The sequence below is a fragment of the Eriocheir sinensis genome, chromosome 34 (genome assembly GCF_024679095.1).
Source record: "Eriocheir sinensis breed Jianghai 21 chromosome 34, ASM2467909v1, whole genome shotgun sequence".
Classification (NCBI taxonomy): Eukaryota; Metazoa; Arthropoda; class Malacostraca; order Decapoda; family Varunidae; genus Eriocheir; species Eriocheir sinensis.
The window spans coordinates 10,280,480-10,299,691 of NC_066542.1; the positions used below are offsets into that span (position 1 = coordinate 10,280,480).

Here is a 19,212-nt window from a genome sequence, read left to right on the forward strand (position 1 = left end):
CCTTTTTTTTCTTATGTTACACTGAATTAATATATCAGTTGACCCCCTAAACCTGACTATCAGTAATTTTCTTTTCCTTTAGGGGGATGGCTTTGAAATAAGCGAAAGATAACATCCATTTATTCTGCTTTTGTCACAGGCCACAAGAAAGGAGGAGCTCGACACAACGCGATGCAATTATGTGAGGCACTGCAGTCCACGCGAATCCATGCACGCTATACAGACGCTGGGGCTTCGTATATATTCTGATCACACTAACAAACAATATGAAAAGAAATCTAAACCAAACATAAATATACCTGTCAGCAGCCAGTCCAACCACCCACCGACTGTTGCCATTGTATCTTTTTAATTTCATGGTGCTCCCTACACATGTATTAATAGTTGTATAATCACACTTTGTCCTGCCTGGGGGTTGGGATGGCATGTTCCTCCCTTCTCCCTTGTTGTTTACCTGCAACAATAAACTATCAATCAATCAATGTTGGATTAAGTTGTTTGGCAGAAGGCGGGTTAAAAAAAAATATGAAGTTGAGACCTAAACAGTAAAAAAAAGAAAATCCTTCAACCAAACATAAATATACTTGTCAGCAGCCACTCCAACTACCCACGGACTAATATGTTGGGTTATAAAACAAAAAAATATATATATAAAAAAAAAAAAAACTTGTCTGATAAACACATGATCTGAACTATACTCTCACCAACTCCCCTCCTTTTCTTGGGCATCTTCATATTAATAGTCCACTGCAATGTTTCCCCTAGCTATCTAATTCACAGTTTTCATGCCCATATTGCTTTTAAACTTGCTAACTGTATCCCTCCACCATTCCTTTTCCATGGCTTTTCTATTTTTTTACTGAAGCTCATCACTGTGCTGTCAAATTTGATACTGCAAGTTATCCAGCATCTTCACTTTTATCATTCCTTGCACTCACAAACTGGAAGAGCACTCCTCCTACTGCAATCCTTCCTTCCTATAACTTAACATTCTTTCATGAAGGTAGAATTATGAACTACATTGTTTTATTTTTTGTGACACCAAGCTATCAGTAGGCTACAGGAGCAGCACTTGTTTCCATTCCTTTTTTTGGTTCTTTGAGTCTCATTTCCTCTTCAAAGAAAAAAAAGTTTGTCCGAACAGAAGTCCTGCTAAAAGGAAAGCAAACATTCATACACGATTAATTTATGAACCTATTTTCTACTAGCAAATCAATGTAGTCCTCAGTTAACTTCTATTGGTCATGATGATACCCTGCTGGAGCTGTTGCAATAGGACAGCTGTGAGCAGCAAAGTTACATGACCGGTCTTCTGAACAACAAAAAAATCACCTTGACTTTGGTTTCAGAATCTGCCAGTTACTGTAAACCAGAAATCTTTATTGGTGGATCCAGTGAGCCAAGAAACAAAACAACAAAAAACTTGAAGCTCAGCTTGTTTGTGAGTGTGACAGTGTCCTGTCATTTAAAGCACATTATTTTCAATGGTGTGGAGTAAGACATAAAAGCAATTAAAATCAATAAATGACAATGGTAAGGACATATACCTACATGTGGAGTATGTACGGCAGATTATGAAAAAGGGAAAGACTGTATAATAATGGATTTAAAGACCCAGATGGTGCAACCTGGAAAATAACCGAGATAATGACCCAAGGGAAAGTAGATATGATGAAACCAGAAATCAAGACGTATAATATGGAACGTTTACACTCATACTGGAAGCTCGAGGCACAAGACAGAAACAAATATAAATATTTAAGAGTCCCAAGTCCAAGTCCTGCAGTGGGAATATATACTGATGATGATTTTCAATGGCATTACCTCAAGACCAGAAAGTAAGTTTACTAACATTCTTCATATTAAGGCAATAGCAGGAATTCATAAAATGAAGTGGAGAAAATGGTGAAATAAATTCATGATATTTAAGAATTTGTGAGGACAGTCAGGCATTCATCTGTATCACTGTGATATTTCCTTCTTCTTCATTAAAGTTTTGTTCATTGCTGAGATTGTGGTGCTATTTACCATTTTACATTTATTAACAAATATGTGTGTTTATGGTTTTAGAGATTACAAGGTTACTTATATTAAGTAATTTTGAGAAAACCCAAAACCAGTATTTCTCTTATTACTCCATATGTGATGTCACAATTGAGGTGAGACCAGAGACTTCTGGGACGTTCCAATGCTCGTACACAAGCAGGTGCCGACGACGACAATGTCACAATTAGTGCTGTACTCTCTCCAATGCAAGAAAAAGTTATGAGAATCATGTGCAAATTACTCCAGTTGGTCCTGTTTTAATTGATGAATATATTTCATTATGTAATAGTAAATAATTATTTTCAACACTCAGATCCTCCATTTCATCTAACCATATCATTATAGCCTACATCTCTACTCTCACCGGTCATATTCTTCCATGACCCACCGTGTCTCTCTACCACCAATGTCTACTCCACTTTACCATAGTGCCACATGATCTTGTTAGTTTACTTACACAGACCAACACTGGTCCTGAATGTTACTTCCTGCTCCTTCCCTACACACAGACACGTGCCATGCATTAACTTGCCATTGCTTCATTGGTGAAGCTAGGTAACTATCATTAGGGGTGCATCTAGGGGGAAACAGCTGAGTATGGGGTGGCACTAGGCAAGTGGAGCTCAGGGGCAGTCTGATGCCATATAGTAGATTATTAGAGCATATACTAAGATCAGATCGGTGATGGGTATCAGGGTATTACCAGTGGGGAACTGGATCCTCATGGGGGGCACGTGCCCCCATAGCTACGTCACCACACTGCCTGATGTTTGGCACCCTGGACATTATGGAGCTGAGTGTGACTGACGGCCTGGCAAGAGCAAAGAGAAGCTTGGAGATGGTGAAGTGGCTTGTAAACAATAATGCCAGACAGAAAGACAGTTTTAAGAATTCAAGTCTTGTTCATTTTCCCATATTTTCATGTCGGTTTCATTATGATTTTGTAAAAAATAATAAAATTATATTTTGTACAAATAATTATTGCAAATAAACTTTTGAGTTTGTTGGGGGGCTCTTTTCTCATCGATTCCAAGTTATTTTTGAGGTATTCATTTAGTGTTATCAAGGTGGCAGTTCATGATTGATCAATTTAAAATAATTTTTTGAGCAACAAAAACCGCTCACATAGCAAAGGATGCCTGTATATGCATCTCTACTGCTCCCTTTGTTGTCTGGCTATTCTTACAAGAATGTACCATTCTATCTACCTAACAATCTAATTATCTACAGCTTTGATTCCCTGTTTCTTCTAGGTACTCTCCCCCTGAGGGTGTGGCCATAGCAGAAGTCTCTAGCACTAGAACTGGAGCAAAAAATGTGTCCCACAAATGTTACAAACTGTCTGTAACACAGTACTACATGTACACTCATCATGCACACCACCGAACAAACCAAGTTGTCTTGGTAACATTGGAAGATTTAAGAATTCCTACTGAACAACAAAGGCAAATTCCTGATATCAACAACTCCTTGGACGAAGAAAAACATTAAATAGCTGCACCAGATTCTGTCACACTGTGCTGAGAATTTCAGTGGAGCTTCCAAGGTGTCATTCTTCTGTTTGTTTAAATCAGGCAAATTGAGCAGCCTAATGTTCCCATTTAATGCTGATCACATTTGCATTTAGGTATAAACTACATGTTACCCATAATGGTAGGTAATCTATTGTTTTAGCTGTGGGAGTTTTCAGTAATATATAGGTAAACTTTTAGTGATAAATACAGGATAACATTCATAATGACTGTCTTCTTTACAGCTAATGTAAGTTAAGTACATTCCATTGGGTGGCATGTTATCCTGTGTCTTTTAGTCAATGATAGATATTGCAAATAATAAGAGCTAACACTGACTTACAATTTAAAGATATATGCAATTGTAGTGACATAACAGCCCAAAAACTTGAGGGCCTCAAGCAGTGGGGTTGCCTTGACTCAACGCTGGAGTGTCCGTTTAACATCTCAGGGGCCGTTCCCAATACCAAATGAGTAGTTGGGAAAAGAAATTGTTCGCTTGAGTAAATAAATTTCTCAAGTGGTTTGAGAAGTGGCAATTCCCCCCATCACATAGGGTGTTCAGTTTGCCTGATTCAAGCATACAAAGAGTGACAATCGGGCAACTTCACAGAACAACTTCACACTCCGTGGTGAAAATGGGTTCACTTACCATACTTCATCCAGGGCTTTGCTGATGCCTCTCATTAGTGTCAGACTGATGAATATGGAGAAACATCTTTAAAATGCTTACAAAATGTATAAAACAAACAGGTATATTTATGTTTAGACTTGGAAACTGTACAGAAAACATTGCTAGTTATGATATTAACATCTAGTGGTATACAAACTGTACAAAATAAATGTTTACCAATATGTGAACTATGACAAAAATAGATATCATCAACAATAAAAGATGCAACAAATCATAACTGCTCCTTCATAATGTCAAATAATAGACTAATGCTGTGATAAGGAATGACAAACAGGACTTGAGGAGAAGCTCAGGGACCGACAGATATTTCACAGGATTGGTTACATTTTCTTGCCTCCTTTACTAGGCATTTCACGCCTTCCATCCTGCCTATGAGGAAAAGGGATTACACAACCTTACTGTGGCCTTGTAAATTAATGCCAACTATCCATCCAATTTTAGATCCTCTCACTTCACAGATCTTCAGGCTAGTTAGCTTCTCCAATGTATGTATGTATATGTATATATGTTGAAGCCCACAATTTCTTTCTGTTACCAAAAACTGTGTACAAATTAGATAAATTCAAGTTCAGGAACAAATCAAGAAGTTATGTGGTTGATGGAAATATGACAAAGTTTCAAATGGAGGTTAAGCCATATGGTTGGGGAAAATAGACGGAAAATATCGGATTCTCAGGAACTACCATGGGAAGGCCAACTGGTCTCTTTTTAAGTCTCCTCCTATCCTTGTGTATGCTGAAGAGGCTTTTTTAGAAATGGAAGGACAAATAAGGATCCACAGGTAGTTTGTAAAGTAAAAAAGACAACATTATATTGAGTTAGTCTAAAGTTATTGAAAACTCCCTACTACTGGTCTTGTTAAAATGTATAAGCATGTGTGTGTGTGTGTGTGTGTATGCATACACAAATGCATTAGATAAATTTTGGAAAGTTTCAATTTTCTATAAAATTAACTTCAATACAAAAATAAGTACATACAATCCTATTATATGTTTCACTGGAATGCATTTGACATTAAGTAAGGAGCAGCTATTAAAGTCATACAGACTATGCTTAAAGTCTAGAATCCAGCCTGCCAAAAATGTTTGCGAAAATGTGCTGAAGACATTATTCATTGCCTCCCATATGGATTCGTATAACCACAAAAAAAAACTATTTATATATATAGATATATACACTTATGCCTATACATAGGGATATAACGTAAATTTTTACACATTACTGATAGTTTTTTTTGTGTACATGCCTTAGTGGTGTCTAAAAGCTATTGAAATTGGGCTGCATCATATTTTTTTGGTTTCTCTGAACATTTTCCACTGGCATTGGTCAATTTGTAAAGTAGATCAAGAGTAACAATGGTTCTTTATCACAAGTATCACTAAGACTACAGATGAGGGTTAATGGCTAGTCCAATATACAAGACTATTTATCCTAAATTAACTAACAACAATAATTCTCAAAATGAGTGTTACCATTTCTGCCTATAAAACTTATGACTACTTGCGAGTTACAAGTTTGTTTTCGTCCATTCAAGGATGAAACTGAAGCAGATGTGTTTCGCTTGCCAACAACTTTTTTTTACCATCACGAATCCCAGGCCTCAGTGGAGGTACCAGGGTGAGTGATGGTTGCTTCCCCAGCAATGGTGGGGGGGTCAGGAAGAGGTGGTTGTGGTGGAGTCAGTGGTGAAGGTTACGTAGTACAGAAAGCAGACGTTACAGACTCGCACCGCCTTCCAAATGCCATAGTGTGGCAAAGGAACAGCATGCTGACTGCACTGGGCACAAAACACCTGATGTGAAGACCAGGGTCAGTAATGTATATTTATGAAGGTCAAGTATAGTAAGACATCATCAATTGGGTATCCATTTTCAAGCTGGTAGAACACTGTCACTTTAGCTTAGAGTATAATGTCATATTCATCATGGTACACTTCAAACAAGCTGTCCAATTTGAGCTTAGTAGTTTTCTTGAGTATGTATGCAAATGTTCTAAAACTGACCATTTTAATCTTTAGGTTACACCAGTTTGATTTTTAGCACACAACCCCAACTATTATGGAGGCAGAGGCTTCATGATTGTATTAAATGAACAAAAGTATCTACATATACAAGTGAGATGTTGACATCTGATTAAAAGGTTTATATATTGACAGTTATTTGGTGTTGTGAAACCAATGAAAGGAAGTAAGAAAGACTTATGCCCTGAGAGAATGACCAAAAGAATCAGGTGGCAACTGGGGTCATTTGATCCAGAGATGATTTAGTCAACTGGAGGTAAAGGAAGAGAGGACAGAGGATAAATGTACATCAGAGCAAAGTAGATACAGTAGACTTGAGAAAACTACCCAGAAAAATGGGTGAGCAATGTTAGTATACCTGTGAAAGAGAAACAAGAAATAAAGGTACTAGAAGGTGCCTTCCCTCTTTTCTACCAATCTTAAACAAATCAAATATCTTTTCTTGAATTTCTGGTTACAAACTTATTAGCGATAAAAGATAAAGGTAAAGTTGGGTGGAGTAACACTATAGCTGTGCATGGCCTCAGCATTCATCTCCATTGCATTGGCCCTTGAGCTGGTGCTATATTGTTATAAAATGTCTAAGTTCCATGTACAAGCTTCTGACAGATTAAGTAGTTTCAAGTCAGATAATTTCAAGGGGGATGAATACCACGGCACATGAATTACAATTGAACAAGCCAAGGAGTTATTCACCTTGCCACAGTTGCGACAGTGATGTCTCCGCCGCACCATGGTGAAGGAAGCACCGCAGGCCATGCACCGGGGAGCTTGCTGGTCTGGTACCCACGGAGGCGGCTCCTGAAGGCGAGGCCCACGACGGCGACCAGACTCTCTCTCCCCTACAGGAATGCCCTCGTCTCTTTGCATCTGTTAAGAGGTAAGGAGTAATGTTTCTGAAGGGTAGAACAAATTCTTATGAAAAGAATCCCAAGAATGAACAAATAAAATAAAGCCTTTGTTAAGTTGGAATTTGGATAAACCTGGCTCATTACAATAAAATTCTGACACACAAACACACACCTACATACATCAGTACCAGTAACATTCTAAGGTTTTTGGAGACTTAACAAACAGGTTGATCACACATTCTATCCACAAAGACTATAATCATGCCATGAATTCCCACCTGCTGCTCTTGGCTGGACCTTGAGGTGAATGGCTCTGGAATCACCGCAAAGGACTCAGCATACTGGACTTGGGTTGGAGGCAGCAGCTCAACGTTGGGGGGCACAGAAGCCTGGTGATGAAAGGATATGGAAAAGTAAATGAACTGTGTAATCATATCATGGATTTTGGAGTTTGCATAACATAAAAAATGCAACTCACGACACACACACAAAGATCGTTACGGACACTAAAAACGACACATATATAGTTGCTCCATACCTGCGTCACCTCAGAGAACTGCATGAGTGCGTGGTCGTTGAATATGGCAGCCGGCACTTGGATAGAGGGTGGGCACGTCAGAGGGGGAGAGGCAGCCTGACTCACCATTGCCTCAGGGGTGGCTGAGAGGGAGGGAATGTCTGTTGGGGAGGTGGGGGGAGGAAGATGACTGAGAAGGTGATGGTGGTGGGTGTGGTGGCGGTGTGAGTAATATGCGGGAGGTTGGTAGTTAGGGATGGAGGGGGAGGAAGGGGCTGTGTCAGAGTCGCCTGCTGGCTCCACAGGGTGCGAGTGTGGCAGTGGGGGTGGAGGAGGTGGTGGCGGGGGTGCAGGGGGAAGTGAGAGTGATGAGGACAGTGACAGTGGTGGTGAAGAGTGAGGAGAGTACTCTTCTGTGTGGAGGTGGTGGAGGTCTGAGGGGGAAGAAAGAGAGTGGGTGCTGGTGGCATTGATGTGGCAGTCAGGGCTCCCTATCACCACAAGGGCATCTTCCGCACTCTCCACACTGAGTCGCTCTGAGTCTGGGAAGAGAAACAGGCATGAGAACACCTGAGGTAACAAACCAATTAGTCCAGTGTGTGTGATCAGTCAGTGTGTTATGGAAACAGGCTCAGGGTGTTACTGTTGCTCCCAATAATGAACACATGGAGCAAGCCTCTTATATATATACAAGAATGTACAAAAATAAAATGGGTCTGCAAGAGGCTGACCAACACAGGCAAAGTCACTCCCAACAATGTCTCTTACTCATTCGTAGTCATCCAGCCTTCATTACAAACTTGGTTATAGTTGAGGTTTAATATTTCATCAATTACTCTGTTTATGAATGAATCAAGCTTTTTCTACTATAGCAAAAGTCTGTCAATTTGCAAGGAACCAGTTTCATGCTCGATTATCTGATATGCCACTGTTGAATGGCACTACATGTTTGGACAAGTAGATAATAGTGTGAGACAGTCCCCAGTTAAGTTTGCATGCAAATAACCCTTGTCTGTTGACCTTAAGAGTTGAAAAGTAATAGTGAATGAATCTGCAAAAGGAACCTTAATGAATGTTTTGATTTCTTTTCTTTTTTCCTTGTTTTGGACAAGGCTGCAGTAAATAGGTTTGACACCCTTAATAATCTACAGGCCATATAAAACAAAATTTGACAACCTGAGGAAGAGAAGTTAGAGGATGCAGTGAAGTTTAAGACCCAGAAACCAAACTACCGAAGTATGGAAGGACTCGTACAGTCTCTAACCATATCCAACCACCACCTTTCTGCATCACCCTTGCCTGCCTTCACCTCTATCAGTACCATGCATATCAATCTACTCTTGTACTTTTTATTTTCTCAATATGATCATGCCTCCTCAGCACACTTCCCATTTTCTCTTACTTGACTCATGCCTTATGTAATCCACACAAAAGCCGTAGGACCGAAGATTTTGGTTGCATCTGCAGACATTTTGATATCTCATCACCCAGTTTCCCAATAAATAATAATAATAATAATAATAATAATAATAATAATAATAACAATAATAATAATAATAATAATAATAATAATAATAATAATAATAATAATAATAATAAAAACAATAGCAACAGCCTAGTAAATCAAAGGTCAAGTTTCAAACTACCATTGCCTTCACCAGAATGACCTTCCATGCCCTCCTCTTCCTCCCCATAGGAATGGATTGGAGAAGAGGCTGACCAGTCCTGCCTCTCCTCCTCCTCCTCCTCGTTCTCTTCTGGACGGTGCAGGCCTTTGGGGGGTGGGAGAGGTTCCTCCGGGGGACTTTGGTTGATCAGGAAAACACATTTCAAGATCTTCCTGAGGTCACTGGCATAATTGGTCTGGAGCTGGTCGGCCACCCCAGAGATGCACACAAAGAGGCGGTGGATAAGGTCCTGCGTGTCTGTAAATCTAAAAAGGAAAGAACGAGACTGTTATTGAATCAGCAGTTATTTGTGTATCTTGATCTGCAAACATGTCTGTATATATATACTACAATACAAACAATAATCACAAAAATAAATGCCAAAATTTACAAGATTTGAATACATCATATCAACTGAATGAGATGTGTTAGATGGAATTCAGTACAGTACAATATTTGCACAAGAGAATGCTAGCTTACCACCATACGCTGGAATTTTGCAGAGCAGAAAACTGTAAACTCACCTTGCCCGAGCCCTCCACGTTGCTGCCACCTCCGCAGCCTGTAGGGCAAGGGCCACCTCCTCGTCATCCTCAGCACCAGAGTTGTAAGGTGATGTTGAGCCACTGGAGCAGCGAGCACTCCCCGGGCTCTGGGGGTCATGGGACTGATGAGGGGTGCCTGAGGCATCCTCCCTGGACGCTTTGCTCTCACAGTCTCTGTCCCTTTCACAAGACTCTTCGGGGTCTCTTCTTTCCTCTTCTGCAAACTTATAACAGCTAACATCCTTAGATGTGGAAGCAGTTTCCATGGCTTGGCTCATACTCTCACCCAAGTCTGGTCCCTCCTGCTCCTCATTTTGGGTCACACACAGTCTGGCTGCTGCCTGCACCAGGGTTCCTGCCTCCCCAGTCCCATCACTGGGGTCTGTTGCAGGACAGGGGCACCTAGCTTGAGGGCCAGGGACTGGAGTGCTATCACAGGCAGTATCACAGGTAGAGGCAGTATCAGCATAAGATTGAGCAGAGTTGACAGAGCTTGGCAGGGAAGAGGGTTGGGCAGCTCCTGGAGGCATTGAGCCACAGGAACAGGCAATGGTCTTGATTCTTGTCATAGGCTGTTGGGATTGTAGTTGATGAGACTGTTCCTGATCCTGGGGGAGGGGCAGTGGAAAGGGTGGGGGAACGCGGCTGTGACTGTGGCGGCCTTCATCTCCACTATCACTGTCGTGAACAGGAGGTTGCTGGGAGGGGCGGGGTGGGTGGGGACGGGGATGGTGGTGGCGCCTGCTCCTGCGTCTGGCTCGAGGTCGCTCCTCCCCTGATGCAGTGAGTCGGGCAAGGAACCTTTCACTCTGACGCTCCTGCCGGGCACGGGCGCGGGAGCCCCGACTCTTGCCTGTTCGCTCACGCTTACGATGGTCATGGTGAGATTTCTTCCCTGTGCCACCAAGGGAGCCTAACTCTGGGGGAACCATGCGGCAGGATGGATGGTTGGCATAAAACTTTTGGACGAAGTCTGATGTAAAGGCAGCACGGCCATAAGCAGAACTTGGTGGAGTGTCGGCAGCCAGCAAGGGTGCGGAAGTAGGATCAGGCTCGTCCATGGAGCATAAAGCTTTCTCCAGCGCTGCCAGCTCGGAGCACGTCATGGTCCACAGCAGCTCTCGGATCTTGGTCAGTAGAGTCTTTGGAAAAAAAAGGAATGAAACAGTAAGTGATGTATTCATTTTCAATAAAACAAAGACTTCAATTATAAATGGCTCATTCCTTACCATACACATAGAGATAGACAATGTTCTTAGAAATGATGCTCTAATTGTAATACAGCAAGATATGCTTTTGTCCAACTTTGTTTTGAAATCACGGATGTTCTTAGCTCTAATTATCATACAATTAATCTTAATACCCAGTATTACTCTTACAGGAAACACACCACTCACCCTAAATGGTCTGAACAGTTCTGACAGTGAGCGTGGTTCACGGTCCAGGTTGAGGGGGCCGTCAGGGAACATGATGAGCCCCGCCACGATGGCCAGGCGGGGGATGGTGAACATGAGCGCTGGGTCATAATCATCTACTTGGTCTTGGGATGTAAGACCCAACTTCAGTGCCCTGTTAAAAATAATCACAAGTGTTTGAAAAGAGAATGAAAATTAGCATTTCAAAAGCTTTTAGTTGTCCTTACTTTACCCAGCAACAACCTTTTGCCTCAGTCAACTATGAGTTTTATTGAATGAAATGCTGTGTATAATCCTCTTTATAAATGTTTCTCTAAGTATACATACTTAAGAAATATACAATAGATATAATTAAATTAAACAAATAAAAGCTCCCACATTCTCAAAATTTATACTAGATAATGAAGATCTTTCCAAGGATGAATGAAAGTCAAAACTATGTACAGCAGACCTTCCAGCCGTGCTCACCTCTGGACTGTCTCCGAGAACAGCACCACCACACTCTGCTGCACGTCATGCTCCTCCACGGTCTTCACAGGAACCATCGCACTCACATAATTCAGTTCAAATTCCGCAAATAAACGATCAAAAATCTTGAGGCTTTCTCTGATTTTCTCTGTGTATTCAGGCACTGGCTTGAGGCACTGAGGAGGAGAGACCAAATAAATATGTTACTGTGAGGTGTTAGGAGTTAAATAGCTGATACACTGGTGCATCTAGTTAAACTTTACTTGGCAATACTAAGGGGTGCGACTACACATTACACAGGTATATGAATCCAACAGGTTGCCTATGGGAAAGATACGTAAAGGGAACCCATGGCTGAATTTAATAGTGTCAATGAAGTAGGTAATAAAAAAAGAGAAGATATAAGGATATAGGTAAAATTTCTTTGGATTTGCATGACTAAAGAATATGTTCTAAGGGGCTGGAAGGGACTCAGTCAGACCTTGTTGGGGTTTTAAATTTTCAATGCTTGTTTCCCAGTTATTTTGTTTGACTAACTTGCCTCACTGCTGCATGGAGTGTTTTTGCCCCCACTTTAAAGTTACTGAACACAAAATCTGGAGCACAATAGATATGCAGGGAGAAGGGTAATGAGATAGGTAGTTATGTCATCTGATCGCCATCACACTAATGACAACGAAAAAGTATTCACCTGTTCTCGTAGTAGATTTCTAACCGTCTCAATAGTCTTGGTGACAGCCTTGGCGAGGGGTCTCATCTGGGAGCTTTCAGCCTCTCTGTTCATGATGCTACTCCCAGCTGCAAGGCACTGGAAAAATATAAAAAGAATATTATACTCTTGTGACTAAATGTGAATGAAACAGGTTATTAATCAAGGAAGAGAATACCATTTAAACTACTTCGAGAAAGATGATCAGATGAGACAATGAATCTGACACCCTTGACATCACCATCCCTCCACACAGGTCATCCTCACCTCTGCTCCAAACCAAAGCTGACCAGCGAGGTTTTCTTGCATAACATCATCAGGAAACTTGACACGAAAGTCCCTTGCAGCGCGTTCACTGGGTATGACTTCATCCATCATTTCTATGCAAATGTTGAGCACCTGCAAACATCCAAAATCTCAGTACCATTATTGAAAACCCTTACAATTCCACTATGGGCTAGATTTCTAAGGACTTGCTACTGAACTACGTATTTGATATGGACTGGCTATTGGCTACACTCCTCTACAATATGTCACAATGGAAAAGACTGATTGGTTTATCACGAGATGGGAAAATATCAGTCACAACTAGTGGAGAATGTTAATACGAAAAATGGGTTATGATATGTTCAAATATCACAAAACATCAAATGATTTCAGCAATTTTAAAAAGTATCAGAAATATGCTCCTAAAGTTTCTTTGTGATTTGAGAACCACTAAACTAACAAAGGAATCTGATCACATATAATGCAAAAATGTGGAAGCAAGAACCCCGTTAAATAATGAAGGTTTCCGGTATATGAATACTTAAGATCGAACAAGTCTGAGCAATGTCCTTCACGTAGAAATAAAAAATTCCAGCAGACTCACCCTGTCCTGACAGTGCCTCAGCTGGTTGACGAGGGCAGTGCAGCGCTCCGGGTCCTTGCGGCCATCAAAGCTGTCCAGCTCGGCGGCCACCAAATTGAGTTCCTCATCGGCATAGTAGAACTGTGCCATAAGAGAATGGTCATCTTTCTGTGGACGATAAAAGAAATACACTCAACAACAGAAATTTGAGTGTGAAGGTTCCTCTTCTGTCTCTGCCACATGTTGAATTTTTAACACGCTTTTAAATCTCAATCTTGTGAAAATAATTAAGACTTCCTTCTCGGCTTTCATTCTTCCTATTCTCTTTCTAATTCTTGTTAATGCTTAGTCTTTCCAATGTACTGATCAAAAGCAATAAGAAACTAGTGGTGAGCATCAACAAGCAAAAGCAGCGTTACACAGGGGGGGGAGCATAGTGCAGTAGTGTCACAAGACCACTCCATCATGATGAATAAGCAGATTCTTACAGCCTCTCTTTGTTATTGACCACTCCTACTACACTCATTCTAACCTCATCTCCATTATTTTTTTCCCATTATTAGTAGTACTTAAGTGTATAGCTTACCAATAAATATACTTTTGAGGTTTTTTTTTTTTACAGTAAAAAAAAAAAAAAGTCAACTAATCGCTACTTCAATGTATCTGAATGTGGTGTCAAATTCAGTCAGATACAAATTCTATGGTGATGAATCTGATACAATTTCTATGGTAATGAAATACCTATCACTGAATATATATAGAGGGATGTTATGAAATAAAGGCCTGAGTTTACAGCAACACTCAAAACCAACTCATAATATCCCTCATTATCTAGATCACTGTGGAAAACAGTTAAGCAGTGTCAGGAAGTGGCTGCAGGTAGAGGAAGGGCTGGGGAGTGGACAGAGCAAATAAGGAAGTCTCTCCAGCCACCAGACTGCTGACTCAAAGTAAACAATACATTTCTATAAGGGAATCCTCACTTTCTGCACATCACCAGACAGTATGAACTGATCCTCCTACTGTGATATCTTTCAAACTTAAATATCCATGCACTTATGTATGCATGCATGTATGTATGTACATATGTATGCGAGTCACAGTGCAAGTAACAACTCTTAGAGGATGCTGCCATTATAATAATAATAATAAAACTAATAACAATAAATAATAAGAATAATGCTCATAGTAATAATAATAATAATAATAATAATAATAATAACAATAGTAATAAACAGTTTATTACGGACAAGGCAGCCTTGTGGTAAAAAGATAGAAAGTCAATACATATTCACAAGGTAAAAAAATTATAGAGAACAATAAACGTCATTTCCATATGAGGGTGTGGGTAACAAAAAAAGGAAATGGAAAGGATAATTTTGAATACAAAGTGGAAAAAGTACTAAGTTGTTGATGATGTTTGCAATGGTGGGGACAGGACTGTTTGTGTCTGTCTGTCCTCACTCTGGTGGAATTGAAAATGTTGCAGTCTCACTGTTGTGTGGTGGTGATGTGGGGGTGTGGGGGGCTGGAAATAGCAACATATGTGTGTGCGTGTGTGTGTGTGTACACACCGTAAATGAAGTGGCATTTAGTAAATAGAAACTCAAGACACACTGAAGATAGTGTAGTACACTTGCACCTTTACTAGGTCACCAGTGCTGGCTCCCACCCTGCAGGTCTCTTAGAGTGTAATGTAGGGCACTCTTGAACATCAATCACATACTGTGCATGATGAATATACTGAGTGTCTGAAGCAATGTATGTCAAGGGAATTTTGTCCTAAACTGAAATCCTCATTTTATGCAAAGTTTGTTACTATCAAGAAGGCTAATTACTATTTTTTCTTCTTTTAATCAATTGACTGAGTATGTATGATAAGTTTACAACATTACATAGTAGTTACACTACAGATTCAGGCATCACAATAATGCAATTGCATCAAACTTTCTGCAAAGCGACCTGCCACAAAACTAAAATTGGCAACCTTTCTATATTTAACTCTATAATATGTGGTTACATTACATCCTTGTGGATCTCCATTTTATTTAATATTCCTAAGAATATTAAACTACAAACTCAACAACTGTCCTACCCACTGGTCAGTGTCAACAGCATCTCATTCCCACCAAAGTTACCCAGGAACCCCAAAAATACAAGACTCTGAGGACAGACGGGTACAACTGAGCTCATATTGCTGGATCCAGCAATATAAATTTCAAGTACTTAAGTCACCACTCAACCTTCTGAATATGAAGACACTTTCTAGATCTTTCCCAGAGATGAGTAAATGCAGCACCACACACCACTGGGCTAGTATGCATTTTATGATGAGATTTCCATTCACTTCTAATGTTTCCTCAGGTCAAAACGTGTGGAAAGAACAATGAAATGTTCTGCAAATATTATTTTTTTTCATATTACCAATTTCTGGAGAAGTAAATTTTTGGGAAAGGAAAAACTATCTCCATTTTTAAGGCATCAAATACTGAATTAAGGAAAATCAAGCCTGTGTAAAAAACTAAACTCAACCACAAAATGTATAAATACCCACAAAGACCTCAATATAAAAAAAAACTAGTATGTAAATGTGTAATTTAGGTCCATCACCTCAAAATAACATACAGACCTTCATATTGTGGTTAACCCTTAGATTACAGCGATCGTATATATAAGTGCACTACCACACGCCCCACCCATACGGGGATAGTCATCACACTCTACGCTCCCTATGTTTCAAATATTCCGCCAGTTCTTGACTCAGAAGAATGGTGGAGGCATCTGGCATCCGTACACACTCTCATTTGTCTCCAGCACACAGCCTTGAAGGCCACAGATCATTTTCCACTTTTGTTCGGAATACATCTGTCATGTCTCGTGACGCGTCAAGCAGTTCCTCTGCTCCGGGCGGAAGTAGAGCGCGGGCGAATCAAAGTGACAGTGACTCTGATGACTGCTATGGTAGTGACATTGACAGAGGGGGGGGGAGAGAGAGAGAGAGAGAGAGAGAGAGAGAGAGAGAGAGAGAGAGAGAGAGAGAGAGAGAGAGTGTGTGGGGTGTTTCCACGCGACACGTCACAGCCACGAGAAAATGCGCAATATTTTCGGCTGTCATAACTTCTTTATTACTATTAGGAGAGAAGTTTTATACTAGATGAATATACAATTATTGCAAAGACACTGTTTCCACCTCTTTTAAATGCCTAAATTTTCCCCGTGCACAGCATCCAGAGAAATATATCGCTGCCGCCCGTACTCCAAGGGTTAAAGGGCAAAAAATACAAGCCTTATAACTACACATTTGCCAAACACCTGAAGTAATAACTGCACAAAAGACCACTCAATCAACCTATATATTAGTACTCTAGTTCATCCCTATTCTATCCAACCCCTTTAGTGTCTTCATTTTCTTCCTCTGGTAAACACTAAAACAGACTTCCTTCAGCTGTATTTCCTCCTGCCTACGACTTGAATTCTTTCAGGAAGGGAGTATCAGGACACCTCTCCTGAAATTGACCCTCTCTTGCGGCCACTCAAATCTTCTATCTTTTAAAGCAGCAGTGCTTAGCAAACTTTAATATCTTTTTTTTCTGCCCTTGAGCAGTTTCCTTTACTGTAAAAAGAGAAAATAATATACTGTAGATTACCCTGACCACTAAGTAAACTTCCCCCGACTAGTGACCAAGCTCAAAACTTGGTCTGGTCCCTAACACCAGAAGGCACAAAATAACCAGTAACACCTCTCTAACATCTCCCATGACATGACAGTGTGTCTCAACCAGGGCATGTAGAACACTGAAGTTCAGTATGGAATTACAGTACAATACAGTTATTTGGGAGCTATGAGTACAGTTTAATGCTGGTATATTTCATGTACGATATGGTACAAAAGTATAATTATTCTTTTTGTACTTAAATTATACCATTTTCATACCTACTCAAGATACTAGGAGTAAAATAAGGACAAAGTAAAGTCACCTCTTCTCATCCTAAGGGATGGTCAATGATTGACAATCTTGGCCACATTAATGCTGAGGTGTGACTTCATTAGCTGAGTGGGGTTCTCAGCTCAGGTGCCCGGGTGTGTACCTGAATTTAGGATTACCCGGCGGTGGTACTACTCTTATCCTAACCTGACCTGACCTAAATAGCCTAACTATGTCTGAGCTGTGCTCTGCTGCCAAAATGCAATAAATGGACATAAATCCCTTGACATGCTCTCCTCAGTCCATACTTGATGAATTTAATATCTCACCAACGAGTGATTTGTGACAGCAAAGCAATACGGCAGTGTTCACAAAGGACTTCATGTAACACAAAGGTGTCCTTCACAGTGATACGGGTGTAACTCTGTAATAACACCTCATTATTCAGGTACAGTGCTGACTGATGGTACGGTATTAATCTAAGGTTCTAATTCCGCACATTACCGTGGCATACCGTGCTGCATGCCCCGGGGGCAGGCGGGCGAGATAACCCTGCCCTGCTGGGTCACTTCCGCGGGATGCTGCTGCTGCGGGAAGGTCACCACCCCTGCTGGCCCCCACACCACACACTGCGCACCACCCACGGCCCTCACTCTGCCCCAGTGTGCTCCTCGGGGCGCCACGCGGCCCCTGGGGCAGCGCAGGCCCCCAGGGCGGGCCGTGGTGGGGCTGAGTCAAACACGGAAACACCACCAAGGCCACCCTCCTGCAGCTTTCCCTCACAGCCTCCTCCAGGCCCCTCACACTCACCCTCGGCCTGTAGAACCACTTGCGGAGGGAGTTCATCGTCGTGGTCCCTGCATGGGCGCCGCGGGGAGGGCGAGGCGGTGGCGGGGAGGAAACGGGAAAACACACGACGACCTCCTCCCGCTGCTGCTGCCCTTGTTGACCACCGCGGGGATGGCTGAGGCGCGACAACCCGCCAAGACACACGATAACCAGACCACCCTTAGAAATTTAGAGTTATTATGCCTCCAAATAGCATTAAAGGATCAATAATTCACGGTTTCAATATTGAGTATAATTCAATGTCGCTTTTTTGTGTGATGTGCGCCGAATGATTCCAAAATACGACGATCAGATCAGCAGCCTGACAGATTTAGAGTTTATAGCTTCCATTTCCCACTAAAACATCAGTAATTAACGGTTTCAATAATAAGTATAGTTTAATAGCATCTTTTGGTGTGTGATAGGCAATGAATCATTCCAAAATAGCTACGATAATTACATCAGATTCAAGACCGTAGAATTATGCTTCCAACCAGCAAAACAGTGACAATAAATAATGGTTTTAAGTACAATTATAACTGAGTGTCCTTTATGTGTGGGAATATGATAGTTTTGGGTCAGAAATCAGCAAGTACAGTAAGCTGAGTACGACAATCTGGTGGCGCTGCTCACCACCTTCACGCACTGACTCATGCACAAAGCAAGACCTATTTTCACATTTTCTCCTCCCACACACGATCCATGGCCATTTTCACAGTTTTCTTTACCCCTACACTCTTTTCTATGATTTTCTGGGAGGTTTAAAAGTTAGTAGAATACATATTTGACAAGAAAGAGCTAAGTTGACAAGTAGGAAAGATATCGGCCCATATATAACCAATCTTTACCAAAGCTTTTAAGAAATTTTACGTATAACATGTCTCTCATTCTATTCTAATTTTTATATTTTACAAGAACGTATGTAGCTACTTCCCAAGGCAAAACCCGGATGGTGATTAACCCGAACAGGTGAGTCTGTGACGCTACGTGCAGAAAGGAAAATGGAGAAGCAATGATCTTCACATAGGAACATATGAAAATAATGATAAGAATGACAGTAGAGTAGTATAAATGAAATGGTGGTAGAGACATTATACGACACAGGAAACTTCTTTTTTTTTTTTAGTCACGCTGCAGGTTTTACAGTTTCCTTTTATATGGTCAC

The 19,212-nt window shown here is 41.0% G+C and overlaps 1 protein-coding gene across 4 annotated transcripts; it reads right to left on the bottom strand.

Annotated features, from left to right (window-relative positions):
• Window positions 1–105: 105 nt before the first annotated feature.
• Window positions 106–18,325, bottom strand: LOC127007054 (lateral signaling target protein 2 homolog). Of its 4 annotated transcripts, XR_007760047.1 has the most exons (13): window positions 18,030–18,197; window positions 13,315–13,461; window positions 12,711–12,842; window positions 12,426–12,542; window positions 11,735–11,910; window positions 11,249–11,420; window positions 9,831–10,993; window positions 9,286–9,572; window positions 7,661–8,181; window positions 7,401–7,511; window positions 6,968–7,141; window positions 861–6,043; window positions 106–797 (listed from the first exon to the last, which is right to left on the bottom strand). XR_007760047.1 is itself a non-coding variant. In XM_050877576.1 (12 exons), exons 1-12 carry the CDS (start codon window positions 18,063–18,065, stop codon window positions 5,906–5,908), a joined length of 3,174 nt encoding a protein of 1,057 aa, XP_050733533.1. In that variant the 5' UTR covers window positions 18,066–18,325; the 3' UTR covers window positions 106–5,905. The 4 variants fall into 4 exon arrangements, 3 of the variants coding, with proteins under 3 accessions (XP_050733533.1, XP_050733535.1, XP_050733534.1); XM_050877576.1 differs by having other exon boundaries at window positions 106–6,043; window positions 18,030–18,325; XM_050877578.1 differs by having other exon boundaries at window positions 106–6,043; window positions 7,661–7,800; window positions 18,030–18,198.
• Between the last annotated feature and the right edge of the window lie 887 nt (window positions 18,326–19,212).

Coding starts and splice junctions, on each gene's coding strand:
- LOC127007054 (XM_050877576.1), bottom strand. CDS start 18,065: ATGAACTCCCTCCGCAAGTGGTTCTACAGGCCGAGG. Junction 11,421..11,734: donor TTCTCGGAGACAGTCCAGAG/GTGAGCACGGCT, acceptor TATTTTTAACAG/GGCACTGAAGTTGGGTCTTA. Junction 9,573..9,830: donor ACGTGGAGGGCTCGGGCAAG/GTGAGTTTACAG, acceptor TTTCCTTTTTAG/ATTTACAGACACGCAGGACC.